This window comes from Camelus bactrianus, chromosome 10, assembly GCF_048773025.1.
Source record: "Camelus bactrianus isolate YW-2024 breed Bactrian camel chromosome 10, ASM4877302v1, whole genome shotgun sequence".
In the NCBI taxonomy this organism is placed as follows: Eukaryota; Metazoa; Chordata; class Mammalia; order Artiodactyla; family Camelidae; genus Camelus; species Camelus bactrianus.
The window spans coordinates 48,225,038-48,252,918 of record NC_133548.1 but is presented as its reverse complement, the minus strand read 5'-3'; the positions used below and the strand labels follow the sequence as shown (position 1 = coordinate 48,252,918).

General features: G+C 35.0%; 1 protein-coding gene across 2 annotated transcripts in view; it reads left to right on the top strand.

The window, feature by feature from the left end:
• The first annotated feature begins 3,447 nt into the window (after positions 1 to 3,447).
• RAB6A (RAB6A, member RAS oncogene family) overlaps positions 3,448 to 27,881 on the top strand; it is a 45,922-nt gene continuing 21,488 nt past the window's right edge. For both annotated transcript variants that reach the window (XM_074372606.1, XM_074372607.1), the window contains exons 1-2: positions 3,448 to 4,067; positions 20,968 to 21,026. In XM_074372606.1, coding sequence (XP_074228707.1) covers positions 3,998 to 4,067; positions 20,968 to 21,026 — 129 coding nt within the window. In that variant the 5' untranslated portion in view covers positions 3,448 to 3,997. The remainder of the gene's footprint in view (positions 4,068 to 20,967; positions 21,027 to 27,881) is intronic.

Here is a 27,881-nt window from a genome sequence, read left to right as displayed (position 1 = left end):
TAGGTACTATCCCTTTGGGGCTGCCAAAGCTGTCCTCTCTCATTTCCCCCAGTTTTTACTTATGAGACCTGATCTAGGCATCTTTTTCATAAGTGATGTTAAGGAAAGAAGTATCAATACATTACATGATTTTAACTCGATGTTCTCTTTCTCCAAAATTATCTTGCCCTTCCATCTCCACATGCCCAAATCCCATTCAACTTTTAAAGAAAATGATAAATAATCCCTCTCATTTGTTTCACTTATTCAGGAAATATGTGTTGTATGTTTACCATGTAGCAAGCACTCTGCAAGTGTTGGGGTTATAAGACATGAGCTTTGACCTCATGAAGCTCACAATCAGGTGGGGGAGACTGACAATTAACAATAGCAGTTAAGTGATGGGGAAGAATAGGGTACAATGGGAGAACAAGCAGGGGTACTTTCACTGTTGGTGGGGATGGGAGCAGAAAGAAAAGTCTTTTTAGAACTTCTTAAAGATACTTGAAGAATTAGTAGGAAATGGGAAGAGGAAGGGAGGTGCAAATGTTCAAAGTAAAGAAAATAGTACGTAGGAAATCATGGAGGTGAAAGTGTTGATGAAAGTGTCCTTGAAAAAGTTCTCTCTCCTTCTCAAATAATTTCTCCATTTGATTAACCTCATAGCAACATAACATGCAAATTTTAGACTATAAGATCTCTCAAGATAAAACATATGACTTACACAGAGCACTTTATAAATACAAATTTAGCTTCAGAGGAGAATGAGGCCCTGTATGTGTCAGTGCAAAATGTTCGGTTAAAACACTAAAAAACATCTGCAGTAAGATGTGGATTATATCACCCTGCTCTTCAGAATGATAGGAATAGCTTCCCTCACCTGTCTAGGTGATTATAGAGAGCAAAGCAGCAAGGAAGATTGATTCATAAAGTTCTGGAGGAAGTACGAAGTAATTATAGTGCCAATTTTCGGATGTTACTTTAAAGGCTATTTCAGGGAACATAATGTAAACCTGGTAACCATCAAAAAGGAAAAACAGCCACTCACTTGTTTGCAGAGCTTTTCTTTTTAGTCTCCTCATATTAGCTGCTCTGTGTGTGCCAGGGTTCTGGGTTACTGGTGGGGAGAGCCTTGCCAGACCTGACAAATTACCTTCTTTTTTTTAAAAACACCTTTATTGTGGTATGACTTCTATACAGTAAACTACACATATTTCAGATGTACAATTTGATGAATTTTGATAAACGTATACACCAATGGAACCACCACCACAATCAAGATAGCTAACATTTCCATCACTCCCCAAGAGATGCAAATTTCAAATTCCCAGTTTATCTCTTCCTATCCCCATTACCCCTGGTAACCATAAGTTTGTTCTCTATCTGACAAGTTATTTTAAAAATCAAATACTAAAAAAAATCAAATGACCATGTCACGACTCAGGTTTTTACCATTTCATTTTAGATGCATGTTCTAAAATCTTGCTGCTGCTTAGCTGAGAGGAACAAGAAGTGAGTAAATTTTGATAGAGAATGTGACTTGGGGATAAAGCTGTTGTCTTTATAGAGCAGAATAGATGAAAATATAAGAACCTCTTTTCCTCCCCTTAATTCATACTAGCTCATTCAGCAATTCATCCCTGGGTTTGAGAAGACACTTGTTTGATCCCACTATTTCTATAGCTAAGTAAATAATAACCCCCAAATAATGAGAAAATGTATATAAATGTGTTTTGTGAATGGTAAGACACTATACACAAATGTAATGACTTGGTTTTTTAAATGCCCTTTTCAGGGGCTAGGATAACTTTTTTGAATGCTGTCCCACAGTATGGTGAGGTATGGCTGAAGTATGGTAAGGTGTGGATGCCAAATTCTCTAATTCGATAATTCTTAACTTTTATTTACTTATCTTTTATTAAAGACTTTTTGAACGTTTTATTTATTTTTTTATTGAAGTATGGTCAGCTTACAATGTGTCAATTTCTGGTCTACAGCATAGTGATTCAGTTATATATACACTTCTTTTCATATTATTTTTCATTACAGGCTACTAGAAGATATTGGATATAATTCCCTGTGCTATACAGTAGGACTTTGCTGTTTAAAAAGTTTTAGATTTACAAAAAAATTGAGCAGATAGTACAGAAAGTCCCCATATAACCTCTCCCCACCCCCAATTTCTTCTATTATTGTCTTACATTAGTATGCTACATTTGTTACAATTAATGAACCAATATTGACACACTGTAATTAACTAAAGTCCATATTTATTCAGATTTCCTTGGTTTTTGCCTAATGTTCTTTTTCTGTTCCAGGATCCACTTCAGCTTAAAACTTAGTGTAGTTACCATGTTATTTATACCCACGTTACACTTAGTTGTCATGTCCTCTTGGGCTCCTTGGTGTGACATTAACTTTGATTTTTTGGATCATGAACTGGGTTGAAAATCTGATGAAAGCTATGGATTCTCTCCAGAGAAAAATACACATGCTGCAGATGTCTAATTTAAAGGCGGTCCACCCACAGGACATTCAGAAGCCTTGCTCTAGGAGGAATGGGTGATCTTTAAAATGTCCTCTTCCTCACACTGGGGCTCAAGGGCAGGCTCTATCTCTAATTTGTGGTGTGACCTTTCTGCAAACCCGTTTTCCCACGTTAGCCATATTTCACCTCATCTGTAAAATGAGAGGTTTGGTTTACAAGATGCCTAAATCCTTTTCTATCATAGTAGAAGGTGGAGCTGTCAGCATCTGAGGAACAAAGTTTGGTAACAGAAGACCAAGTCAGGTCAGCGCAAGTAAGAGGGTGCACTCATCAACAATGAGGTTGAGGAGGTTCAATGGGGGAAAAAGACAAAACCTGAGTTCCATTTTATGGTCCTGTGGATTTTGTAAGTCATTTCCTTCCTATGCGCTTCAGTTTCCTCATCTGCAAAAATGTGGAGGCTCTGCTTCAGGTAGTTATGAAACTCCTGGGAGCAACAGCGGAGAATGTACCTAGTAGGATATCGTGTGAGGGATTATAACAAGATGGAGAAGGTGGGTACATAGGTTAGGGGTGGATGTGAGGAACGTGAAGCAGGGCTGAGGGCTCAGGAAATAGGAACCTCCTGTACACATTAGGGCTTTCCAACTTCCCCGCATTTGTTGGGGTCAATTCCATCTCCACTCAGTCCCCGCCTCCGCCCCACTTCCCCGCCTCCCCTTAGGCTGCTATACGCCACACTCCGTATGGCCGCCACGTTGAGTCGCTTTCCACTGCCCGAAGGCCATGCGCGCGCTCTCGCGCCACCGCATCACTCCTTTCCCTGCCCGCCCTTGACCTCTTCCGATTGGCTCACAGTGTAAGTGACATAAGTGCTCCTTATTCCACCTCTCAGTTGCCCCAGGCTGCGCCCCACCTCTTCCTTGTTTCTCCAGACGCGAGAGGAAACCTAACCTGCAGTGGTTTCCGCTGCGGGCGGAGCCGGCAGAGCAGGCTAAACTAGGAAGGTACTGGCTGTGGCGCGCACGCGCACGCACGCACGCACGCCAGGGCTGCCGGGGCGGCAGGCTCGCGCCCGGGCTCGCCCGCGCCGCGCCAGAGGCTCGCGCACTCAGCAGGTTGGGCTGCGGCGGCAGCAGCGGCGGCAGCTGTGGAGCTGGGGCGCTGCTTGTGAGAGGTCCCAGACGCTTCTGCGGCTCTGGCTACGCTACTCTCATCCGAGTCTCCGTGCTGGGTGCTGAGGAGGCAACAGCTCTAGCCTTGAGAACCCAGAGCACAGCCCTAGCTGCTTCCGACAGCGCCTTCCTTCCGTTTCTAGCCCCGGGCCTCGCTCGGTGCTAGGCGACTCAGACGGGAGGCGGCGGTGACGACGGCTGCCTGTCTGTGTAGAGGAGCCCTGCCCTCTGGCCTTGCCCCGCCACCGGGCCCTACAGGGGCCGAGAGAGCTCGGCGCCCGCCCTTCCTTTAGCCTCTCCATCGACCGGTTGGAGCAGCGTCGGTCTCTGGGCTGAGGCGTCCTCCTGCTCCATCATGTCCGCGGGCGGAGACTTCGGGAATCCGCTGAGGAAATTCAAGCTGGTGTTCCTGGGGGAGCAGAGCGGTGAGTTCGCGGCTCCCCCACTCCTGGCAACTGGCCGCGGCTTCGCTGCACCGCCCCCAGTGCGGCCCTTCCGTCCGCGGAGGCTCCCTACGGGCCTCGCCTTCGAGCTCCGTTCCACCCCCAAGCCTTTGCCGGTGTTCGCCGACTCTTCTTAGCCACCGGTCCCTCACGGTCCGTCTGTCTGATTTTGACCCTTCCGTCCCCGACTTCGTCGGCTCTTTTCCCCACAGCCCGGCCCTCTCCCGTCGACCTGCCCTCAACAGTCCTCACCCCGCCCAGCAAAGCCCCAGCCTCCTGTCCATTCCTTTCTTCCCCGGTCTCCGTCGTCTCCCCAACCCCAGCGCCCTTCTTTGAGCCCCACCCTTGTTCCTTGCTCTTCTTCCAGTTCGTCAGCTCCGTGAGGCCCACCCGGGAAGCCCTACTCGGGGAGACCGGCCCTATTCAACCCTGCGGGAGGAGGGTGGGATCTGGGCGTTGTTTTCCCCAGAGGCTTGGCCCGGACAAGTGCGGATCTTATGGAAGGTGGGAAGTGGAGGGTCCTAGAACATTCTTGGCTTGTTTTCACCTGGGTAGGGAATTGGTCTGGGTTACAGAGGATATATTTTCACAGGCGACTTGAGGATGGAGTGGATGTGGGTTGAGGGAGTGGCGATTTTTGCCCCTTGGGTTTAGGCTGTGGCTTGTTGGAAAACCTCATTTTCTTGTCTTGACTTTCATCCCTGACAATTCTTTTAGCAGTGTTGATGGTTTTCCGATCTCAGCCAGATGCTATGTCATGATCGATTTACTTGGAATTTTTCACATCTCACATCTCCTTTTTCTCCTTTTAACACGAAGCAGTGTCTGATTCTCCTCACGGTGGTGCAAACAGGAATTACTGGGGAAATGTTAATTATTCCACTTCTTGAGTATTCTTTAAATTATGTATTTAGGATTTCTGTGAGAGAAGGCTTTAGAATAATGAACATATTTGTTTTGTAGGATTTCCTTTGGAGTTAGGAAGTAATAGAATACAGAAGGCATAGATTCATCATCTAGTTATCTAAATTAGATTTAAATGTGTTATACCATTTTGGCTAAGTGATTCTTTTATGGTTAATATTCCGTAGTATCTGATGAGTGAAATTTTTATCTCATTTACCTGGTCAGGCTTCTGCTGTCGCTGTATTTTATGTTCGGTATAAGATTCTAATTTTATGAAGGCTGTCTCTAAATACTTCTTGTGGTAATTACAATTTTATGCTGTTTTAAGCAAACTTCACACTATACAATTTAGAGATTATCATCCTCTGTTGTTTTTCCTCACGCTTTTCCTGACTGTCTTTAAAATTGAGACATTGAGGTATTAGTTCCTCAAAGATATCAGACATCGAGTTATCTGCTAGGTTAGCTTATAAGACATTTATTTCTTTTGATTGGAAAGAAGATAACCGATAAAAATCCAGAGCCTTCGTTTCTACCTTGAACTATTTATACTAACTTGTATGGCATTAAAAGTAGGTTAATAATAGTTGCAAAATTGCTTCCAGTTAGACCTGAGGAATCACTTTTCTCCTTTGATACATAATTTTCCTCCCTGCCCTTTTAGCAAGTCTCCTCTTTGCCTGTTTTTCCAGAAGTAAGTATAAACTTGTTTCTTTAACAAAGTGATTTAGTAAGACCTATGAGGTTGATTCTTGTCCAGGTATTTTATGACAATTTCAGGAGACTACCATATATAAAATGTAGCCTATAGGTCATCATTGATAAGTTGGATCTAAAGTGCTTATTGTGCACTCTAGGGATGTTACTGCCTGCCTTATGTTGTGATGCAGAGCTGTTTAGTTTGCATGAAAAAGCCGTTAATCTCTGTCCTAGGAAGATTTTAGTATGAATAAAGATGATAAATATCTGCAGGTTTCCTTTGAATTTCTTGAGTATTTATGTTCTAATTCACATTGCAGAGTTTTATGACTTCTCATTAATTCCTGTAAGTCTTTACTAACTTCTCCACTCCGACCGTAATTCCTGAAGCCATTTTAGTGGGTTTGTTTTTTTTGTTTTTAAGGTTTGATTTTTTAGAACAGTCTTAGATTTACAGAAAAAATAAGATCATGCAGTGTTCCCATATAGCCCCACCCAGTTTCCCCTATTATTACCATCTTACATTAGCGCATACATTTGTTACAGTTGATAAACTGATATTGATACATTGTTAACTAAATAGTTTATTCAGATTTCCTTAGTTTTTATCTTTTGTTTCACCGTTCAGTTCATATACCACATTACATTTGGTTGTCATGTCTCCTTAGGTGCCTGTTAGATTTTTTTTTTTTCTTTTAGTATTGTGTTTACATGCTTTTTAACTCTGGAATTATGAGGTTAATTATCTTTTGAAGTTACTATATTGCTAAGTGATGCCATCCAGTAGCTTTGACAATGAAAGATTGATCTCTGTTTTCACGGGCAATGTCTGTAGTTTTCTTATGCATTAGGAAAGGTCTGTAGAATCCATGTCATCTTGATGTAACTCTTAATGAATTTTTTAGTTTTAGGTTTTAGAATCCCACAATTCAGCTTTCAAAGACTAATCTGTGGCAAAGTGTTGTCTGTCTCCTTAATAGCATTTACCACATTTATATCTTAATATTTGTGTTTGTTTTTGTCTGTTTCCCACAGCAGAATGCAAGTCCCTTGAAGATTAAATACTGGGGTTTTTTTGTTCATTTTTTCCCCAGTGCCTACAGTAGTGCCAGGCTTTTAGTTGCTAGTCAGAAAAGTTGATGAATGAATGATGGTTGAATCTAATAGTAACTAAAGCTATTAGTCATCTTCGTTATAGAAAAGTCAACATTTTTTCCTTATGCAATTACTAGTTTAACAATAACATTTTATACTTACATTTTTTTGATTGTATACAGGGATACTCCAGATGCTCAGGGGGCAGGAAACACAATAATTTATAGCTTTACCATGTCACTAAAAAGTAGACTATGACTGACCAGAATCCTACTTTTTTTTTTTTGAGTTGAACAAAATTAGTTTTGTTCTGTTAAAGTTATTGTTAAATTATTTGCTATTAGTATAGCACCTAAAGTATGTCACATGATTATTGAAGATGTGTTCATGGAACAGATTTGAAGTTATGTAGACTGTTTTATTTAGCTTTTCAAAATTTAAGGTTCTGTGGTCTATAATGAAGAAGAATTGTTCCAGTATATGAAGCCTCATATTGAATTAATGATGTCAGTCTTGGTGCTCTTCCTGTAAACACTTATGATTTCTTTATATTTCAATCGTATACATGGCTTAATAAAGGAATGTTGAAATACACAGCTTGAATCTGAAGTTTCTTTGAGGAGTCTCTTCTGTTACTACCTCTGGCTATTGTCTTGAAATGCAGAGGCACTTTTAGGAATGTCATTCATGGTTTACAGTAGAAGATAGTACTACAAACCTATGTTATGAGTTACAAATCAGGAAATGTAATCTCAAAGAGAAGCACATACCTGGTCTAATATTGCTATTTTTTTTCACTTTATGTTACATTTTAAAATCAGTTATTTTGAATTATAACATGCTATCTAGTGGAAAAGTGTCCTAATGTCAGAAACCAGGAATACTGAACAGTTAGATTGGCTAGATCAGTGATCTTAAACTTTTTCTTCTCAGGATCCTGTTGTGGCTTTACAAATTATTGAGACCTCTGAAGAGCTGTTTGTGTGGTTTGTATTATTATTTACTGTATCAAAAATTAACTGAGAAAAATTTAAATATTTCATTTAAAAATAATAGCGGTAAATCCATTACATATTAATGTAATCATTTCAATGAAAGAGAATTATTTTCCAAACAAAACTCTAGTGAGTAGTATCGTTTATGTATTTGCAAATCTCTGAAATGTCCGATGTATTAGAAGACATCTGGTTCTCATAGCTGCTTCTGCGTTCAATTTGTTTTAATATCACACATCACATAGGCTCTGGGAAACTCCACTGTACACGCATGAGAGAATGAAAGTGCAAAAAGCCAAATAACATCTTGATATTATGAAAATGTTTTTGACCCTCAGAAAGGTGGTAGCCTAGCAGAGGGTCAGTGGACCATATTTTGAGAACTGCTGGGTTCTATATCAAGCTGTGTGTATCTTCTAACTTTATACTGCATTTTGGACAAAGGGAATGATTTCAGTATTTTGTTTTGAAACCTAATCAGTAGGGCTAGCGATTAAGAGGACAAAATCTTGGTTTCATATTTTAGCACTGATCACTGACCTTCGGCAAATTATTGACATCTTTATGCTTTAACTTCCTTATCTGTAAGATAAAGATAATAGGATCTATCATATAGACTTATTGTGAAGATTAAATTAATAAATGTAAAGCATTTAGAAGAGTGCCTGGCACATGGGGAGTTCTCAGTAAATATATTAACAGATGTTTACCAAAACCCACTACTCTGTCAAATGGTTTGGTAGGGCCTCCTGTTAAGAAATATGTATTTCATCAGGAAAGAAATATATAGTACCTAATACAATATAATGTGATGAATGCAGCTGCTTTGAAAAGTAGAGTTAAAAGGTACAGAGAACTGACAGCGGAGCATGGAGTTTCAGGGACGGCACAGTATAAATGTGACTAATAGTTTAAATATCTATTAGTTAAAATTCTTAAATTAGAGCATTTCATAGTTGGAGAAGACTTTGAGAAGTCATTTAATATATTTCTCTTAGGGCTTTTAACTGAACTACTTTTTCTCCTAACTTTTATTTTTAACAGTTAATACAATCACATTTCACAAATCAAAATTATATTAAGAGACATACTCTTAGACAACTTACCACCCATGTTCCTGTGACCTCATTCCCTATCCCCTCCTCCATTAGTTATTATATATATATATTATTTTCTTTTGTACAATCTGGGATTTCTTTATGCGGACACAAGCAGATATGAACATAATTCTTTACTCTCTCTTACACATATCAGACTTCATTCTGCACCTTGCTTTTCTTCATTTAACAATATATCCTAGAGATATTTTCACATTAGTACTTAGAGCACTTTCCCATTCTATTTTTTGTTTTTAAATAATTTTTTTTATTTAGAATAGTTTCAGATTTACAGAAAAGTTGCAAAGATAATACAGAATTCCTATATACTCTATACTGTTTCTTCTGTAACATCTAGCATGTACATTTTTCACAGTGTTCCAGTATTCATACATTATTGACCAAAATGTATATTTTATTTAGATTTCTTTAGTTTTTTTCTAATTTATTTTTTCTGTTTGAGGATACTACATTTGATTTAGTTGTTAGGTCTCCTTAGGCTGTTCTTGTCTTTGACAGTTAAACTGGACCACTCTTAAGTTACTTCATTCTATTCTTAGAAATCTCCAGGAGAACATATTTTGTAATTTTAAATATCAAACTTCCTTATTTGGAAATTCTCAAATCTGTTCCTATACTGTAGAGTTAAGCGTTTTTTTTTCTTGGGGAGGCAATATATAGGTGATAAACACAGTTCTAGAGACGATCAGATTTTAGTTCTAATCTTGACCTCAGTGTTTATAGTGTGATCTTGGACAGTTTATTTAACCTTTCTAAATTATTTTCATTTCTGATGTTGCAGTACTAGCCTGGCAGTGTTGTTTTCCCCCATCCTCTAAATATATGTGTGTGTGTGTGTGTGTGTGTGTGTGTGTGTGTATATCTCCTCTAAATATATATATTTATATATCAAAATGTATATATCATACATTTTGCTTAGATCAATATTTAATCTTTATGTTACTGTTATTTGATAAATGGTATTCACAGCTGAGCTGGGTCAAATACTGATTACTTGTACTCTGTTGCATATTTTTTTGTTTTCCTTTGTGTCACTATTTGACTTACTTTTTCCTTTTGTTTAATTTATATGCTTATTGTTAATTTATCCCCAAACTCTGTACCAACAGTGTAGATCACCTCTCAGTATATTTGAATGCATCAGGTTTGGGACGTCTCCCCCAGAACCGTGTGACCTATTCTAATTTATACTAGTTACCTACCATGATTGGTGTATAGCTGTCAACCTGGGATCTTCTTTGCCCTTATTTTGAGGATTTCCTTCTCTCCTGTGTTGGATGGATCCTTTGTTTCTCAGATTACATTTTTTCTTCTTTGTTATTTACTCCGTCATTATGTTTGACATATCCACCAGTAGGTAGTTTCCTAGTAAAGAGAATGTGGTAGAAAGTTTTTTGATACCTTGTATGTCTGAAAATGTATTTGTACAATCCTTACACTGGAAGTTTGGTAGGGTTTAGAATTCTAGGTTGAATATATTCTTCCTTCAGAAATTTGAAGGCATTAGTATATTACCTTGTAGAGTTTAATGTTGCCATTATGACTCCTGGTCTTTGATCTTTCATAATGATGTGTTTATTTTCATTTTATATGCTGAGTAATAGGTATAAATCCTTTCAAACGGGAAAGTTATGTTGTTTAGTTTCAGGAAAATTTCTTGACTTAACTAGTATGATACTCATTTTCATTTCTCTCTGAAATTCATATTAGACTTCCTGGATTGATCCTCTAATTTTATCTTGTTTTGCCCCTTTTTCATTTCCTTGTTTCTGTTTTAATTCTCATAAGATTTTCTCAACTTTCTTTTATCCTGTGATGTTTTATTTCTGCTATCATTTTCATTTTAAAGAACTCTTTGTTTTCTGATTGTTCCTGTGTGTAGTATCTTTTTGATTCCCTATATTCTCTTGTCATTTTGAGGATATTAATGAGATATATGGCTTTCTTCTGAATACTTTGTTTTTTTTGTAAATTGCTTTTCACTTCTGTTTATTTTAGTTTCTCTATTTCTTATTTGATGTGGTCCTCAAAGAACTAGTAATACTTGGATATCTGCTTCTGTTTAAGAATTGAACACTAAAAATTTGATTTTAAGCTCTTATGTGGTTTATTGAGCTTCGCTATAGGACGGTCTGACTGGGGGAAGTCTCTGATGTTAGCTCTTTTGTCTTTTTGCCAGAAAGATTTCCTGAAGAAGAGTTACCTAGTGTTCTGCTAGAGAGGATGTCATTGCCAGCTTTCTTAGTGCTGAATGGAGACAGGGTTTGAAGATAGCATAGAGTTTGTGAATTTAGTTTCCTTGTTTTTAATAGTGTTTGTACTCTAGCCTTCGCTTGAACCCAGTGTTGTTGACTCTTAGTTGTATGTTTTCTATCTATTAATTTCCGCTCTTTATTTCCTTTCTTACAGTTTGATTTATTTGGCTAGTCTTTTCCAACTTCTTGAGAGAGATATATAGCTCATTTTTACTTTTTTTTTCCCCTGCTAATATTTGTTGCACATAAGAGCGTGTGTCTGTGTAATTGTGTACATTTCCGTTTAAGTACTACTTTAGTGGTATTTTGGAGATTCGATATGCAGTATTTTTGTTATTCAGTACAAAATGCTTTCTAATTTCTATTGTGATTTCTCCTTTGACCCATTGGTTATTTAGAAGTATATTATTTCCAAACACTCGGGGATTTTCTAGTTTCCTGTATGTTTTTGATTTCTATTTTAATTGTACTGTGGTCAGAGAATATATTTTCAGTGTTTTTAATTTTCTTGAGACTTACTATCTTGTTTTGTCAGTTTTAATGAATATTCCCTGTTTGCCTGGAAAGAATGTGAGTTTGTTAGGTGCAGAATTCTATCTATGATCAGTAGGTCAGTTTTCTTCAAGTGGTTCAAATATTCTGTGTCCTTACTGAATTTTCATCTATTCTGTTACTGAAAGAGATATGTTCAAGTCTTCCTTGGTGATTGTGGCTCTGTATATTTATTTTTGTAGTTCTTCCATTTTTATCTTATGTGTTTTTGAGACTTGATAATTAGATGTGTACAAATTTAGAATTGTTACATGTTCTTGATGACTTGAATCTTTTATCGTCACAAAGTGTTCCACTTGGTTTCTAGTAATGCTTTTTGCCCTAAAATTTACTTTGATGTTGGTATAGGCATACCATCTTTCTTTTGGCTAATGTTTTCATAGTATGTGTTTTTTCTATCTTTTTACTTCCAACGTTTTTGTATTCTTAGGTTTTAGATGTGTCTTAGTAGTCAACTCATTAGGTTTTGTGTTTGTTCAGTCTGATAATTGTTTTTAAAATTGGAACATTAGTACATTTACATTTAGTGCAATTATATATTTAGATTTAAAATGAATCTACCATCTTCTTCATGTGCTTTCTTTTTGTCCTGAGTGTTTCTTTTTCTCTTCTTTTTTTATTTGAATTTGTAGTCTTTTAGAAAATCATTCCATATTCTTTATTGGGAAGTTACACATTTTTTTCCTTTTATTTAGCGATTACCCTAGAAGTTGTGGCATGTAGCCATGACTTATAAAAGTCTACAGTTAATTGATTCTTTTACCCTTCTGGACAGTGCAGGGACCTTGGGCTCTACTTAACCACTCTTCCTCTGACTTGACTTTCTGTGTATATTTTAAGTGTGTATGTGTGTGTAAAACCCCATAATATGATGTTATTTCAGATAATGATTAGGTATTTTTTTGACAAGGAAAACTTTTTACTGATGTATATAATATATAGAAAAGCATACAAATTATAAGTGTCCATCTTGAGTGAGAGAATTTACTAGTCATATTAACTTAAATATTTTCATCCTTAAGAAAGTTGCTTCTTACCATTAATTAGTAAATTTGGCCTTCTGGTTTTAAAACCTCAGTTTACCGAATTTTATTATAGGTATGTCTCTATGAGCTATACTGACTTTCATTTTTCCAAGAATGCAGACTCTAGACTACCTTAGTGAATGCTATCCACATAGTGGTTTCTTTCATTGATTAATTCATTCAGTGCCAGGCAGGGATCAAAACTGAGTATAGCCATGAACAAGATAAATGAGGTTCCTGTTCCACAGCTTACCATTTGTAAGTTGGGAGAGGTAAACTAGTAAATAAATACATGAACAAGATAATTTGAGATAAAGTATTTCTTACATTGCCATTTTTCCTTATTTTTCCCCATAAGAAAAAGTGGATCATGCTTTTCCTTACCTTAAATTTCTATGCTTAGACTTAAAAAATTTTTGAGTAAAGTTAATGCTGGTAAATTGAGTCTTATGCTAGTACTTATTTTGAACTTACCACTAGACTGTTATTTGAGGGTACAGATTATTTCTAACTTATCCTTTTATCCTTAAGATACATTCATAGATGGATGTTGACTTTGTTGTAGGAATAAAACAAATCCCTGCCGCCTTCTAAAATACTTGTAGAAATACAATCTTAGGCTGGAAGTAATTTTGAAAGGTAATTTAATTTTTCTTTCCTTCAGGCAGAACCATATCTGATATTGAATTCGTAAGTTCATAATGTAACCAGAAAAGAAAAGTTCCACAAAATTAGGTTACATGAGCAAAATCTCAGATGCTCCAAGGAGCATGTTATATTTGAAGAATAACTAATAGCCTTCCATCATTGTCAGATGACATTTATGTTTTGCAAAGTTAGGAGACGAAACTAGAAGCTGAGCTCAAGTTTGAATGCCTGCTAAGGAGGGATCTTTATCTTATGGATACGGAGGAGCCTTGGAATGTTTTACAAATTGATGAAAGGTATCTTTGGCAGTATAGAGGATGGACACTTTCTTTGCACAGTGGTTTCTTCTCTTTAATTTATTTTATGTGTGCATGTTTGCCTCTTTCAGTGGATTGTAAACTCCTTTGTGGTCAGGGCTTTACTCATATTTGTTTTTCATTCTCATCCTCCAACCTCCTTGTTCCCTAGCACTTGATAGTTTTGAACTGAAGTGAGAAATAGTAGCCATCCAAGCATTAAATTATTTACTTTTTATTCATCTTTGGTAAAAGTGGCTACTCTAACCAAAGGTAAAGCCAATGGGACTTTACCTTTGTGTGATTATCTTTTCTGTCTTCATCCCTTTTGTAGTGAAATATTTTTTGGTTTCACTTAGATTTCTCCATTTCATCATCCTGGAAACTCATATCATAGATCTAATGCCCTTCACATAAATATTGTTTTAAAGAAATAAAGCATCTTTATTAAAAACAACTTTTGAGCCATAGATATGAAATTACTTATTTCAACAAATATTCTGTACAACAAAACTCATTCTCCCCGTTTTTGAATGTGGTTGTACAAGTGTAGTTGTAAGTCTCTCTCTTTTTTGTAACTTTAGGAAAAACAAAATCTTTATTCAGTTTATGTCTTTAGAGAAAGGCTATTAGCTTTATTTAACTTAAGTGTTGTTGCCTAGGCTAGCTACATTGGAGTAGTGTTAGCTTTGTTAAATTGATTTTCTGTTTTGCTATAGAATTACATCACCTAGGGAAGATGTCTTGGCTATGATATTGCAGTGAGTTTTACTTGCAGCTGAGCTTTTTTTGCTGTGGTCCCTGGGTACCTTAGTTGTCTTTGTTACCATGATGGAATAGTGACTACAGATAGTGTTGTTGTTTGTTTTGTTTTTATGCTTAGATCTGTGACTAAAATTATAACATCTGATTTAAGCTACTGCTTTTATCATAGCCTATTCATCTTTTATAGTGGCTTATTTTTGTGGAGAAAAGTTAGAAAATAAAAATATTTAGTTGTCTGTTTCAGTATTATCTGGCCAGTATAAATGACCAAGACTTATGAAGTAGTTCACAAATTTTCATTTATATATGGTGTAGAATAATTGAGACTTCTCTTTTTATGCAAACATCAGTCTTATATTCTTTGAATCCTAAGTATTCTTGAAGAGTATATTATGTGAGGAATTACCATTTAGAGAAATTATCTCCTAAATTAGTATACCTTGGTCTTCTGGAAGCTCAAAAATTAGTTACTATAATCTTTAATAATCAGCTCCCCCCCTTCAGCTTTCCTTTTACTTATCTTTGGTGTTCCAATATTAAATTTTTAAAAAATCTTCATTTTTTTTTACTAGTGAGAGATGTTTTTTAATGTGGTAAAATATATATAACAAAATTTACCTTTTTAACTATTTCTAATTTCAGTGGCATTAAATATATTCACATTATACAACAGCAACCACCATACAGTTTTAATAACAACTTAGAGATAAAAATCACATACCATATAATTCACCCATTTAAAGTGTACAATTTAGTAGTTTTTACTGTATTCACAGAGTTGTACAATCGCCACACTACTGTCAATTTTAGGTAATTTTCATCACCTTCAAAACAATCATTGCATCCATTGGGCATCATCACCCAATTCACCTAACCCCCCAGTCCTTAAGCAGCCACTAACCTATTTTCTGTCTCTATATATTTGCTTGTTCTAGACAATTCACATAAATGGAATTATATGTGGCCTTTTGTGACTGGTTTCTTTTATTTAGCATAGTGTCTTCAAGATTCATGTTTGTTGTGGCATATGTGAGTTTTTCATTCCTTTTTGTGGCTGAATACTATTCCATTGTATGGGCATATCACATTTTGTTTATTCATCTATGTGTTGATAGACATTTGACTTGTTTCTGCTTTTTGGCTATTACGAATAGTGCATACCATATGTTACAGTATTTTCATTATCATTTTGGTCAGGTTATTTTAAAATTTCCATTGTGATTTCTCCAAGAATCCATGGGTTTGAAGTATATTACTTTAATTCCAAATATTCTGGGACTTTCTAGGTGTCTTTGGTTATAAATTTCTTACTCATTTTCACTGAGGGCAGAAAACATATTCTGTATGACTTCATATCTTTGAAATTTGTTGAGACTTGCTTTATGGTCCAGCATTTATTTCAGTTAGGGGATAGCTAGATTGTAGATTATCTTCATTCTTCCATTGAAATCTTAGATTATTACAAAGAGAACTGTCTTCTAAAATGCTTTCTAATAATTGTTTATGATCACTGAGCATGTCCAAGCATACTAGCCTCTTTAACAACTACTCTGTGATATAGGAATTATTATTACACTTATTTTATAGATGAAACTGGAGCACAGAAATATTGAACTGTACAACTCACATAGTTGGTAAAAAGTGGGCTGGAGAATAGGCAAATTTGTAGATTTAGAAAGTAGATTAATGGTTGCTGGGACTGGGGTTTTGGGGAGTGAACTGCTAATGGGTATGAAATTTCTTTTTTTGGAGTAATGAAAATGTTCTGAAATTAGTGCTGATGGTTGCACAACTTTGTGAATACACTAAAAACTTCTGAAGTTTCTACTTTAGAAGGATGAATATTGTATGTGAATTATATCTCAGTTTTGTTTTTGTTTTGTTTTGTTTTGTTTTGTTTTGTTTTGTAAAGGCAGAACTGGGATTCCAACCCAGAAACTGCTTCCCCAGATACTCCTTATTCACTTAGTAGACTTGAGGTTGGGATAGGTTTAGAATTAGAAGTAAAATCTCATCAGCCTGTGATTTAAGAGTTACATTCTGTATATGGCTTATTGCAAATGTTCTTTTCTGATTTGTTTTTGAAGAATTAAAATACTCCTATATATAAATGGAGTTACATATTTAAATTTGTCTCTTTTAAATATTCCAGATACAACTGAAAGATTAAATAAAGCTTCACAAGTAGGCTTTCTAATATAGAGTAGCTTATGATGCTTGTTAAGTAAGGCCTGAGATGCTATCTTCTCTCTCTGTCTTCTAGCTGACCTCAGCTCTAAAGTCAGTTTTCTCTGGGAAGTTTTGCCTGACCATCCAGCCTCATTATAAAAGACTGCTCCCACTCACAACATCCTGTGCATACTTCTACTGTACTTTTTATCACACTACAATAATTTTTTCTTTCTCTTCTACTTAACCTGAACGGAGACTATGTTTTAATTGCTTTTTTATCCCCAGCATTCATGTCATCTCTGGCATTTAGTATATGCTGATTAAAATGAAGAAATAGAAGTGAGCAGAATCTTTTTCTTACATTTGGCTACAAATGTTTAGGAGATATAGAGCTATCATTGGGATTAGATTTCATACGTAAATTGTTTGCCAGTGATTGTTATGGTAAAATGGACGAGGAATCTCACTAAGAATGTTGTCAATGCCGAGTCTTTATTGAATTACAAGAGAGTATAAATAGCATTTTGCAGATGGTCTGATTTCAGAAATGTTGTAAATGTTGGAATTGGCCTAGAATATCTGTTTCGGGAGGTGACATTAAGGCAGCATTGTGAATACCATTGTTTTTTAGAGATTACTTAAAAATATATGCATCAGAATGGGATATTTGAATATTTCATTGCAGTCAGCTAATTCAAAATATGCTATTTAGAGAGTTATCTTTTGGGTGAACGTATAGTATTTTATATTTAAAACTACTGCTTCTTTATAAAGGACTTCAGTAGACATTAGTGTTGGTAATTGATTAACTGAAAGTCATATAAAATGGGATATTGAAAAATGATGCACACTTTAAACATTTTATTTTAATATAAAATATGTAAATGGGTATATATGTGCTAATCTGATGTAGGTAGGGACAGAATTTTTTGTTTCTTCTTGGGTCTCTGCATTTCAGAGTCTTAATTGAGTAACTGTACCAATTTTAGTTTAAGTATAGTGCATATTCAACAGTTGAGGAGAAATTAGTATAGATTTAGCTACCTTTTCCTCCAATATTTTATAATTGTCTTGCTCCCACTTAATTTTACTCTAAGAGAGCTTCTCCTTTAGTTTTTTCTCTTTCGATGTTTAGATTTTTACTATAATTTTTGATTATTGTTGATTTAATTTTTCTTGATTGTGGATGGTGAATATATATTTGCTTTAGCAAAATTGGGGTAATAAAATTATACACGTTTTCTCTTTTTTACAGCTTGACTTTTACATTAAAATATTTTCACCCATTTCCAATGGCACTAAGATTTCTGTAGCAAAAATTTGAATAGATACAGAATATTGTGGACCTTATGTAGGCATCATAATTTATATAACCATGGCCCTATTGAAAAGTAGGCTGTTTACTCTTACAGATAATGGCACAGTAAACAATCTGATACCTAGATCTTTGTGCACATGTCTGATTATTTTCTTTAGGTTCCTGTTTAGATCAAACTGCTTGCTGGACTGAAGTGCATGCACATTACTATTTTTGATAAATACTACCAAGTGGTCCTGTAGGAAAGATTGTCCCTATACGCCAACCCATGGAGCATTTTCTGTTAGCTTCACTAATGCTGGAATTTGAAATAAGATACCCAAAATGCTTCTCCCATTTTAAATGACAAAAAGTAATTACAGTCAGAGCTCATTCATTTATTCATCTTTCCATAGAAGGACCCATTCAACCTAAGGAAAAGGATTATAGTTAAGGCTGTATGTACAAGTGTCAGGGGAGCACAGGGGATGGAGCTGCTGTGTTTAGGATTTTTGGGTGTTTGTTATGCAGCAAGCTATTATTGAGGCAACACACACACCAAGCAGCCAGAGTGGCACTGCCAAGCTCCTCTCTGGGAACTGCACTCAATATCAAGTCGCTATAGCTTTGAACTATGTCTGTGGTATCTGTGCTTTATCTTAATTTTATTTTGTAAGTCTGATTAGCAAGATGTTTCCTAAGGTAATTGCCACTTTGCCTTAGGCCATTTTGACTTGTGAAAGGTTTTATAGGAACACTCTGCTTTTAGATAGTTGGGGAAGCTTGTAGTTAAATATTTATGCATTATTTTACATGGGGTAATCCCATCCTTGGCTTTACAAGCCATAGACTTTTGTTCTTGTGACTAGCTTTATTGCAATATTTGCTTTATTTTGGTAGTCTAGCTAGAGACTTAATGTGTAGTCCTTGCATTTAACAAAAGTCATTCTCATTGGGCATCTTTTAAAATGTAAAGTATATATTAATTTTATGTGTTTTGTAGTAGAAGTATTTATAATGAAATTGCTTGTTTAGTTAAAAATAAGATTTATTTTGAATACTCCTAGGTATGTATTTTTTACTTTCTGGAAAAGTGTTGAGTATCAATTTAACAAAGATGTTGTTTGCCTAGTGTGATGTGCCAAGAATGTGTTAAGCTCTGATGATGTGGAGTAAATAAGACAAATACGGAGCTTATAATCTACCAGGGAAAACAAACATTAAGTAAATTATTATAAGTTTACATGCCATTTTATAGAAGGTTTTGGGGTAAACAAGAACAATAATTATACAAGGACCCCGTATTGAAGAATTGTATTTAAAATGCTTAATAATGAAATTTTAATCATTTAAATAAAAACTATTTTAACAAACAAGCTTTTTATTGCTTCATTATATGTATGTTCCTTTGCTATTTTCCACTGCTATTTTCCTCACCACTGTTTTGCCTTTTATCTCATCAGATTTTTAGATTTACTTTTTATAGATTCTGATTAATTTACGTGTATTCTTCCTGACTTTACTATGAATGGTTCTAGGGTTTTCCCTTTAAGTACATATGTATTCTTAAATGTAAATTATACTTTGGAAAAACACTAAAGTTTTAATATTAGTAATATATGGGTGGTAGGGTATATGTAATTTTCTCTTTGTTCTTGGTCTTTTCTGTGTCACCTGCTTTATAACATACATTTTGCTCTTTTATATTAAAAAGAAAGGGCATTTTTGGAAACAGAATAAAAACTATATGTACTATTTACTAATGAACAAGTGTATGGGTCTACTCATTGCTCTGAAAAGAGGCTTCCTAAACATCAGTTTGCTTTTGACCAGGGTCTAGAGAAACTAGCTTTAGCTCTTCTCTCCAACCCACTTTTTTAGAATTTTTGAAATAAGACATTTGTGATTGTATGGGCTTCTTTCCTCTTTGGCCCAGTTCTTCATTCAGGTTTTCATACGGCGTATGGATGGAGGACATAATATAGAGGCCAGGATCAGGTCTCTAAAAATTGAGCTGAAATCAAGTTACTTAAATTCTTACTAAAATATGAATGACTAGGTATTGTTTTTTTCTCCCCAAAGTATTTACATTTTGAGGAGCATTTGAGATGTTCATTCGTCCAGTTTTTTTTCTAATTGATATAATTGATACAATTCTTACATTAATTTAGAATTTATTAAGTCTATGCCAAGCTGCTGGAGAAATAAGAAGATTGGTTATGATTCTTGCCCTTGAATAGTGTGCCCATTGGTAAGGAAATTGCCAGTATTCCACTATTTTTGACCAAGTGCCTTTCTCACTAGAAATACCAATTAACCTAAAAATATCAGTACAGAGTAGTAGTATGAGTCTTTGAGACTGCCCTGCCAAAGAAGTATGGAAATTTGCTTTCTAATTCTTTTTTTAAAATTCTTTTCTGTTTGTTTGTTTGTTTGTTTTCAGGGGGGAGGTAGTTAGGTTTGTTTGTTTATTTAATGGCAGTACCCGGGATTGAGCCCAGGACCTTGTGCAAGCTCAGTACACATTTTACCACTAAGCCATACCCTACCCCCCACCTCATTCTCACTCTTAAGCAGTCTAGTTCTTGGAGCCCTCGTATCCTTCCTAGGACTCTTGATCTTTAGTCTTTATACTCCAGAGTTTAAGCTTTGATTCACTGAATGAAGTGGACCTGAACCTCAGTTTTCCCAGGTTACTGTCCAGGAAATTAACTATAATTTCTTCCTGGTCTAATCCTGGTTCTTTTTGTTAGGGGCCGAGTAAATATCTTGCCTTTTGTAAATTAGAGGTGTCAACATAATTGTTTTCCTCCATCTTTTCTCTTCATTTCTCTTTACTCGTAACTAAATAAATACTCTTCACCTGTGCTCTCAACTTGAGAGATTATCTGTTACTAGAGAAAGGCATTTCAACAAACTCAGAAGTATATGTTTTTAAATTGTTATTTGAATCATTGCAGGTATTTCCTATTGAATTGAATTGCAGTTCTCGGTAGAAAAATCGCTTGAGAATCCAGTGTAATGTGTTAACTAAGTGAATCTTTTTTTTTCCCTTTCAGTTGGAAAGACATCACTGATCACCAGATTCATGTATGACAGTTTTGACAACACCTATCAGGTATTTTGTTTTTGCCAACCTACTAGTTGTCTCTGTTTTGTGTTACAAGTAATATTCAAGATCTTTTTAAAAATTCATTTATTTACATGCAGTTGTAGATATAAAAGCACTTTCTGTAATCTGTAAAATGCTATATAAATACAAAGTATAACTGATCATGCTTGTAATTCTCAACTTTTTCACTTGATTTCTTTAGCTCTTCTTCCAAAGTCTATTGAAAAATTATTGCTAACGTCATCTGGGATAGAAATAGGAATGATTGTAGAGATCTCTTATAGAGATTTCTTCCAAGTCTAGGATTCTAATATTTTGATCTATACTTGATGTCAAGAATAAGTATGTACTGTAATTAGAAATCATTAACAGAAGGAGATTTTGGAAATTCACAAATTTGTGGAAAGTTAAATAACACATTCCTAAATAACCAAGGGGTCAAAGACAAAATCACAAAGGAAGTTAGAAAATACTTTGAGACAAATGAAAAAGAAAACAGAACATATCAAAACTTATGGGACACAGCTAAAGCACTGCTATAAGGAAAAGTTGAAATACATTAAATCAATAATCTTCTACCCTAAAAAACTAGAAAAAGAAAAGTAAACCTAAAGCAAGCAGAAGGAAGGAATTGCTTTAAAATACAGGTTTTACTGTTATTCAGGTATGGTGAGGCTATAGAAAAGATAGTTTATTATACTCAGAAATCCCAAGAGGAGAGGGACACTCCATTTCATAGGATGAGGGCACATGGAAGAAGTACTGATGTTGGTCAGGAAGTGAGATGGGGGTGCGGGAATGGGGAATGTGGGCATGAGCCTTTATTGTGATTTCTTTGCGAAGGATGAGTAAGCCCAGGTAAACAGATTTAGGATTGCCTGGTTTGAATAATTTCAGTAGTCTCTGGGCTATAGGTGCTGTTCCTAGTTGTCCATACCTGTCGTTGGGATGATTAGGGCAGGGGAATAGTGGCACTAAGTGTAATAGAGGAGGTGGTTGGAGTGTGGGTCTAAATTGGTTGGTTTGCATTTGAAAGGCCCTTTCATAGGCAAGTTTACTTCTCTAGGAATTGGCAAATCCTGGGATGGCCAGTTCCTCCAGTGTTAGCAAGGCCTCAGATGTCAAAACAACAAAAATAGAGAAAATAAAGATATTCTTAATTCAGAAGCTAATAAGTATTAGAGCAGAAATATATGGAAAAGAGACTAGAAAAACAATAAAGAGATTCAGTGAAACCAAAAGGTTCTTAGAAAAGGTCAACAAAATTGACAAACCTTTAGTGAAACTAATCAGGAGAAAAAGAGAGAAGACTCAAATTATTAAAATCAGGAGTGAAAGAAAAGACCTTACTACCAACCATACAGAAATAAAGAGGATTATAAGAGAATACTGTGAATAGTTATATGCCAGCAAATTGGATAACCCAAATGAAATGGAGAAGTTCCAAGAAAGAGCCAAACTACTAAAACTAACTCAAGAAGAAATAGAAAATTTGAATATACCTATAATAAATAGATAGAATTAGCAATCAGAAAACTTCCTACAAAGAAAATTGCAGTACTAAATGGCTTTCTGGTCAATTCTATGAAACTTTTAAAGGACAATACCAATGCTTCATAAACTTCCAAAAATAGAAGAGGAGAAAATACTTCCCAACTCATTCTATGAGGTCAGTATTAATTACTCTGATACCCAAATCAGGGAAAGACATCAAAAATAAAATTATAGACTAATACCCTTTATGAATATAAACACAATAGTCCTCAGCAAAATACTACCAAACTGAATCTGGTAACTTATAAAAAGGATTATATACTGTTTACCAAGTGGGATTGATAGGTTGGTGCCAGGATGGCAAGGCGGATTCAACCTAAAAAAATAATGTAATACTCTATATGAATAGAATAAAGGACAAAATCACACAGTCTTTTCAGTGGACATGGAAGAGGCATTTGACAAAATCCAGTAGCCTTTCATGATAAAAACACTCAGCAAACTAGACATATGAGGGAACTTTCTAAATGTATTAAAGGGCATCTGTGAAAAACCTACAGCTAACATCAACATACTTGATGTTGAAAGATTGAATGTGTTCTCTTTAAAATCAGGAACAAGATAAGGATGTCTGTTCTCAGTTGTATATGTATCTAAGTTATATGTATGTCTGAGTTACATATATGTATCTTAGTTTAAAATACTTAATTGTAAAACAAAAGACCAAAGAACAGGCTAAAAAGAAAAAAATTAGTAATCTTAAAACCAAGTACTTTCACTGAGGCCCTAATTACATTGTAAATCTTTTTCTTTATTAACTTTTTGATATAGTCTTATTAAAATTAAAAATAAAAAGTCCCCTTTAATGGAAGTATTTTACATCTGTGTTACTGTGTAGTTAGTGTAAAAACTCAATTTCAATGATTTGTCTTGGTAATAACTAACTGTGAATCTGATTAAAGAAATGGTTAATGTCCATAGTTATTAACTGCCTCTGTCTTGGTTGTTTATCGAATCGTTTTTATTTTTCAGAAACCTTTTAAGGTAAATTTAAAATCTGAGTCCTGTCCCTTCTTTAGTATTATTTTCCCATAATTGAAATATTTGTTTCAGGGATATGCCTTCTGGTTTGAAGACTTGAAAAACTAAAAAACTTCGGCATTCTTTTCTAGGAAAAAGTTTGTCCAAATTTGTACAATTTGTTCAAAATCATCCAACTACTAAGTGGTAGAACTGAGATGTAAATACAGGTTTTGTAACTGATCTTTGACAAAGGAGCAAAGGCAGTACAATGGATCAAAGACAATCTCTTCAACAAATTGTGCTGAAACAACTGGACATCACATATAAAGAAATGAATCTAGATACAGAGGTTATACTCAAAACGAATCACTTAAATGTAAAACTCAAAACTATAAAATTACTGGAAGGTAACATTGGAGAAAAGCTAGATGACCTTGGATATGGCAGTGACTTTTTAGATAGAACAGCAAAGGCATGATCTATAAAGAAGCAATTGATAAACTGAACTTCATTAAAATTAAAAACTTCTGACCTTCCAAAGACAATGTCAAGAGAATGAGAAAACAAGCCACAGATGTGCAAAAGACACACATGACAAAGGAGTGTTACCCAAAATACACGTTAAGCTCTTAAAATCAGATAGTAGTAAAGAAATATTAATTCTTTAGATTTTGATAAATTTTGGCCAATATGTACACTTATGAAGCTACTACCACAATCCAGAATAAGAACATTTCCATTATCCTGCAAAGAATTTGTTTTTAATTGTTTTATTAAAAATCGTAAAATTCATAGAACAGGAATGACTAAAACATAAATCTGAAATTTAAGGAAAGTCACTTCTTAAAAAGCTAATGAATATATACTGTATATATATTTTTATATTCTTGAATATTTCGGAGATGGTTTAGCCACTTCTTAAGACACTATGAGAAGACCGAGTTTAGAAATGAAAAATAGTTCCGTCAGCAAGGAGTGTTTCGGTTTCTTCTGGACCCATTTAGATCAAATATCCTCAACTTTCTAGGTCCCTCGTCTAGGTGGTCTTGTCTTACATACATTTTGATTCTGAGCAATGCTTCTGTCTCTCTTCAGCAGAGAAACTATAAATACCAGCCTCAGGTATACTGAAGAAAATACTGATATCATTGAACCGTACATGGAAAATTCCTGAGAGTGTTAAGCTAGAATATTTGGGAGTAGAACAAAATACCATAGGCTAAAAAATCTGAACTAGGGTCAGAGTCTCAATCTAAAGAATTATGAACCAAAGCCTATATTTGGAGTTCTCTGGATGTTTCTGAAGTATTTCATTATACCTTAGTTCTCTGTGAAATTAAGACCTTTCAGGCACACCTAAAGTGTCATTGCTATACATGCACTTAGACTATTGCTGCTTATCATTCAGATGTACATAAGGGCAGTGATGTTGATGGGGTGAGGTTATATAGCATTTGACAAATAAGGAAAGATTTTTGATTCTTTGTGAAAAAGTTGTTGCTAGTGAAGTAAAAATACTGTACTTTGCCGTTAATAGGAGACACTGATTAACAATGTGAGCTACAAATTTTTGTAAGAATTAGGTAAGGTTCTACATACTAGTTAAGCTCTAACAAGAAAATTTGGATGATACAGCACCCTACACCCTTACCTAGAGAAAGCAGCTCGACAGTATATCAAGTATTAACTTTGAATATGAAGAATTGACCGTATGTGGTTAGCTGCCAACTTTGTTAGGTGAAGAGTTCGGTGAATCATTTGAAGATTCCCTACCCCCACCTCACACAACAGAAAGATTTCTGAAATGAATAATTGAAGAGCTAGTCTCATTGCTAAAAAGGAGGATTTCTTGTTCCAAAGACTGTTACAAATTGACAAGTTCAGGATGGCATAGATAAAACAGTGGGTTTTAGACACTTTATTAAACTTGTCCAGAAAGATGGTAGTGGTGGTGATCAAATATATTCTTAACCTCTTTAAGTTAAAGCTCTAGATTGTTCTATACAAAATTCCAGTTTGTTATCAAAAGAAACAAAATCCATAACTGGATGCACTGTTTTTCTGATCCAGTGTTTGATTTATATTTTTATTTTATTTAATTTTTAATGACTTTTTTTCTTTTTTTTTCTTTTCCCAGAAATACTGTCATTTTATTTGGGGCAGAGAGGGGGTTCTTTTTTAAAGTGTGGTAAGAACACTTAACATGAGATTCTACCTTTTTAGATTTTTAAGTGTACTCAATACGGTATTATCTATAGGTATAATGTTATGCAGCAGATCTCTAAACTTGTTCATCTTGTATAACTAAAATTTTATACTCATTGTAATGACTCGTTTTTAAAACCCACAGACTATATAGTTTCTGTCCTATGTAATATGGCACAAAGATATCTAGGGGAAAGTGTGAATACATATATTTTTTTCACATACATAAATACATATATAAACATATTTTTGAATAGGATTCCCTTCTAAAACAGAATCTATCAGCATCCTCTTTCTGGGGTCCTTTGCCTTTCTTCATTCTTTTTATTTATCTCTGTTATTCAATTTTAGACTCTTCTTTAATTTGTCTACTCTTTTTCTTCCTTTAATCTAGTCGTTGCCTTTTTCAACTCATTATTTCTCTATTTTCGCATGTTAGAAAAGGCAGCAACCAGACAACAGAACCTTACATGTGTTTGGACCACAGAAAGAAACTAATTATCATTGCTTAGTACAAAGGAAAACTTACTTTCCTTAACTAATTGCTTTCATATTAGAAAAATCATGTATGGAAAATCATGATGTTTCTGGGTCTCTGCCTTCTGTGGCATCAAGACAGGTGACAAATCACTTTTTAGGAAGTCAGGCAGAATAGTAACTTACATCTACAATCTTTTATAAAATAGCTGTTGGGGTTAATAAACAATACTCTGACTGGAGAGCATCTAAATAAAATACCATAACAAATAAGAATTACCTTGCATCATTATCTTGACACTGATACATTTGGATAAGCAATTTTTCAATCTTGAATTGTGAACTCCTGTAAAAGTACTCAGTTGAATTTGTTTTTTACAAAGTAGAATCCCCATCCCCAACCAACGAATTAATTAACACTTAAAATAATATGTTATAAGTTATGCTATAAGTTAAAATACATGAAGAATTTTCTCTTACCTTTGGTTTCTTCTGCAATTATTGCCTTCTGCCTTTCCATAAAGGAGATGAGCAAGAAGTAACACTAATGTCTCATCCACCTTTATGAAAGTTTTAATTAATTCCTTGTCAGTAGCATTCACGATGCTGTAATAGCTGATAACATTTAGTTTCCCAGACATCCTTTCTGTAATTCCTGCTGTTGGCTTAATTCTTATAGTTGATCAACTTCTTTGTTGTAGTTCGGCTTGGAATAAAATTAACTCAAAAGAAGGGCAACAACAAGCTATGTTTTTCAGGTTAATTTTGATCTTTATGAATTCGGTGGTATGAATGGTACCCCAAAACCAGGATAGTGCAGTAGAAGGAGGGGACTGTTGTACATTTTATCATAAAGTCTGACTTTGTACTAATTGTGAGAACATCTGTATTTCTTGTCTGTGAGATCTGAAAATGCTTGTTTCTGTTTATAGCATTAAAAATTATTTTGGGCTGTGTTTTATAATAAATAAAAAATAATATTAATAAGTGACATGATAAATTTTTTTCATGTAAAAGAAATCTTAAGGTAGTGTGTTTTAGGGCTTATGTGGCAGCTCTGTGGTCATCCAGAACCAAGACTCCTTCTAACTTTATGTTTAACAAGATCTAATATATAACTTTCATATTGAAATTTGTCTCATGGTTACCGAATGGTTCCTGGAGTTCCAGCCCTGGTATCCACAGTCCAGGAAGGAACAAGGAGGAAAGGGAAATAAAAACAAGAGTGCATTTTCCAGCTGAGTCAACCCCATTTGTTTAAAGTTCAGATAAGACTGAAAAATGTAATATTTTTAATACATTAAGTATGGATATAAATAAATGTTTGTGTTAGTAAGGAAGCAGGGGAAGACACATATTTGTGTAGGCAGTTAGCTACCTCAGCCACACTGAGTAATGAGGTTCTACCAGTGAGATTTCTTAAATGTAGCCACACCACTCCTGTACATTCCTCAAGTTTGTCAATTAGATGTTCTACCATAATATTTCAAGTTTGTAAGCCCATTATCCCACCCTATAGCAGAGTGGAATATACATTCTCAGATTGAATGTTGTGAGATGGAATTAGTACTTAGCCCTAAATTGAGAAACATAATTGAAATACACTCACATAGTTTGAGATAAAGGAGGAAGCTTCTTTCTTTCTTTCTCCTTTTTTTTTTT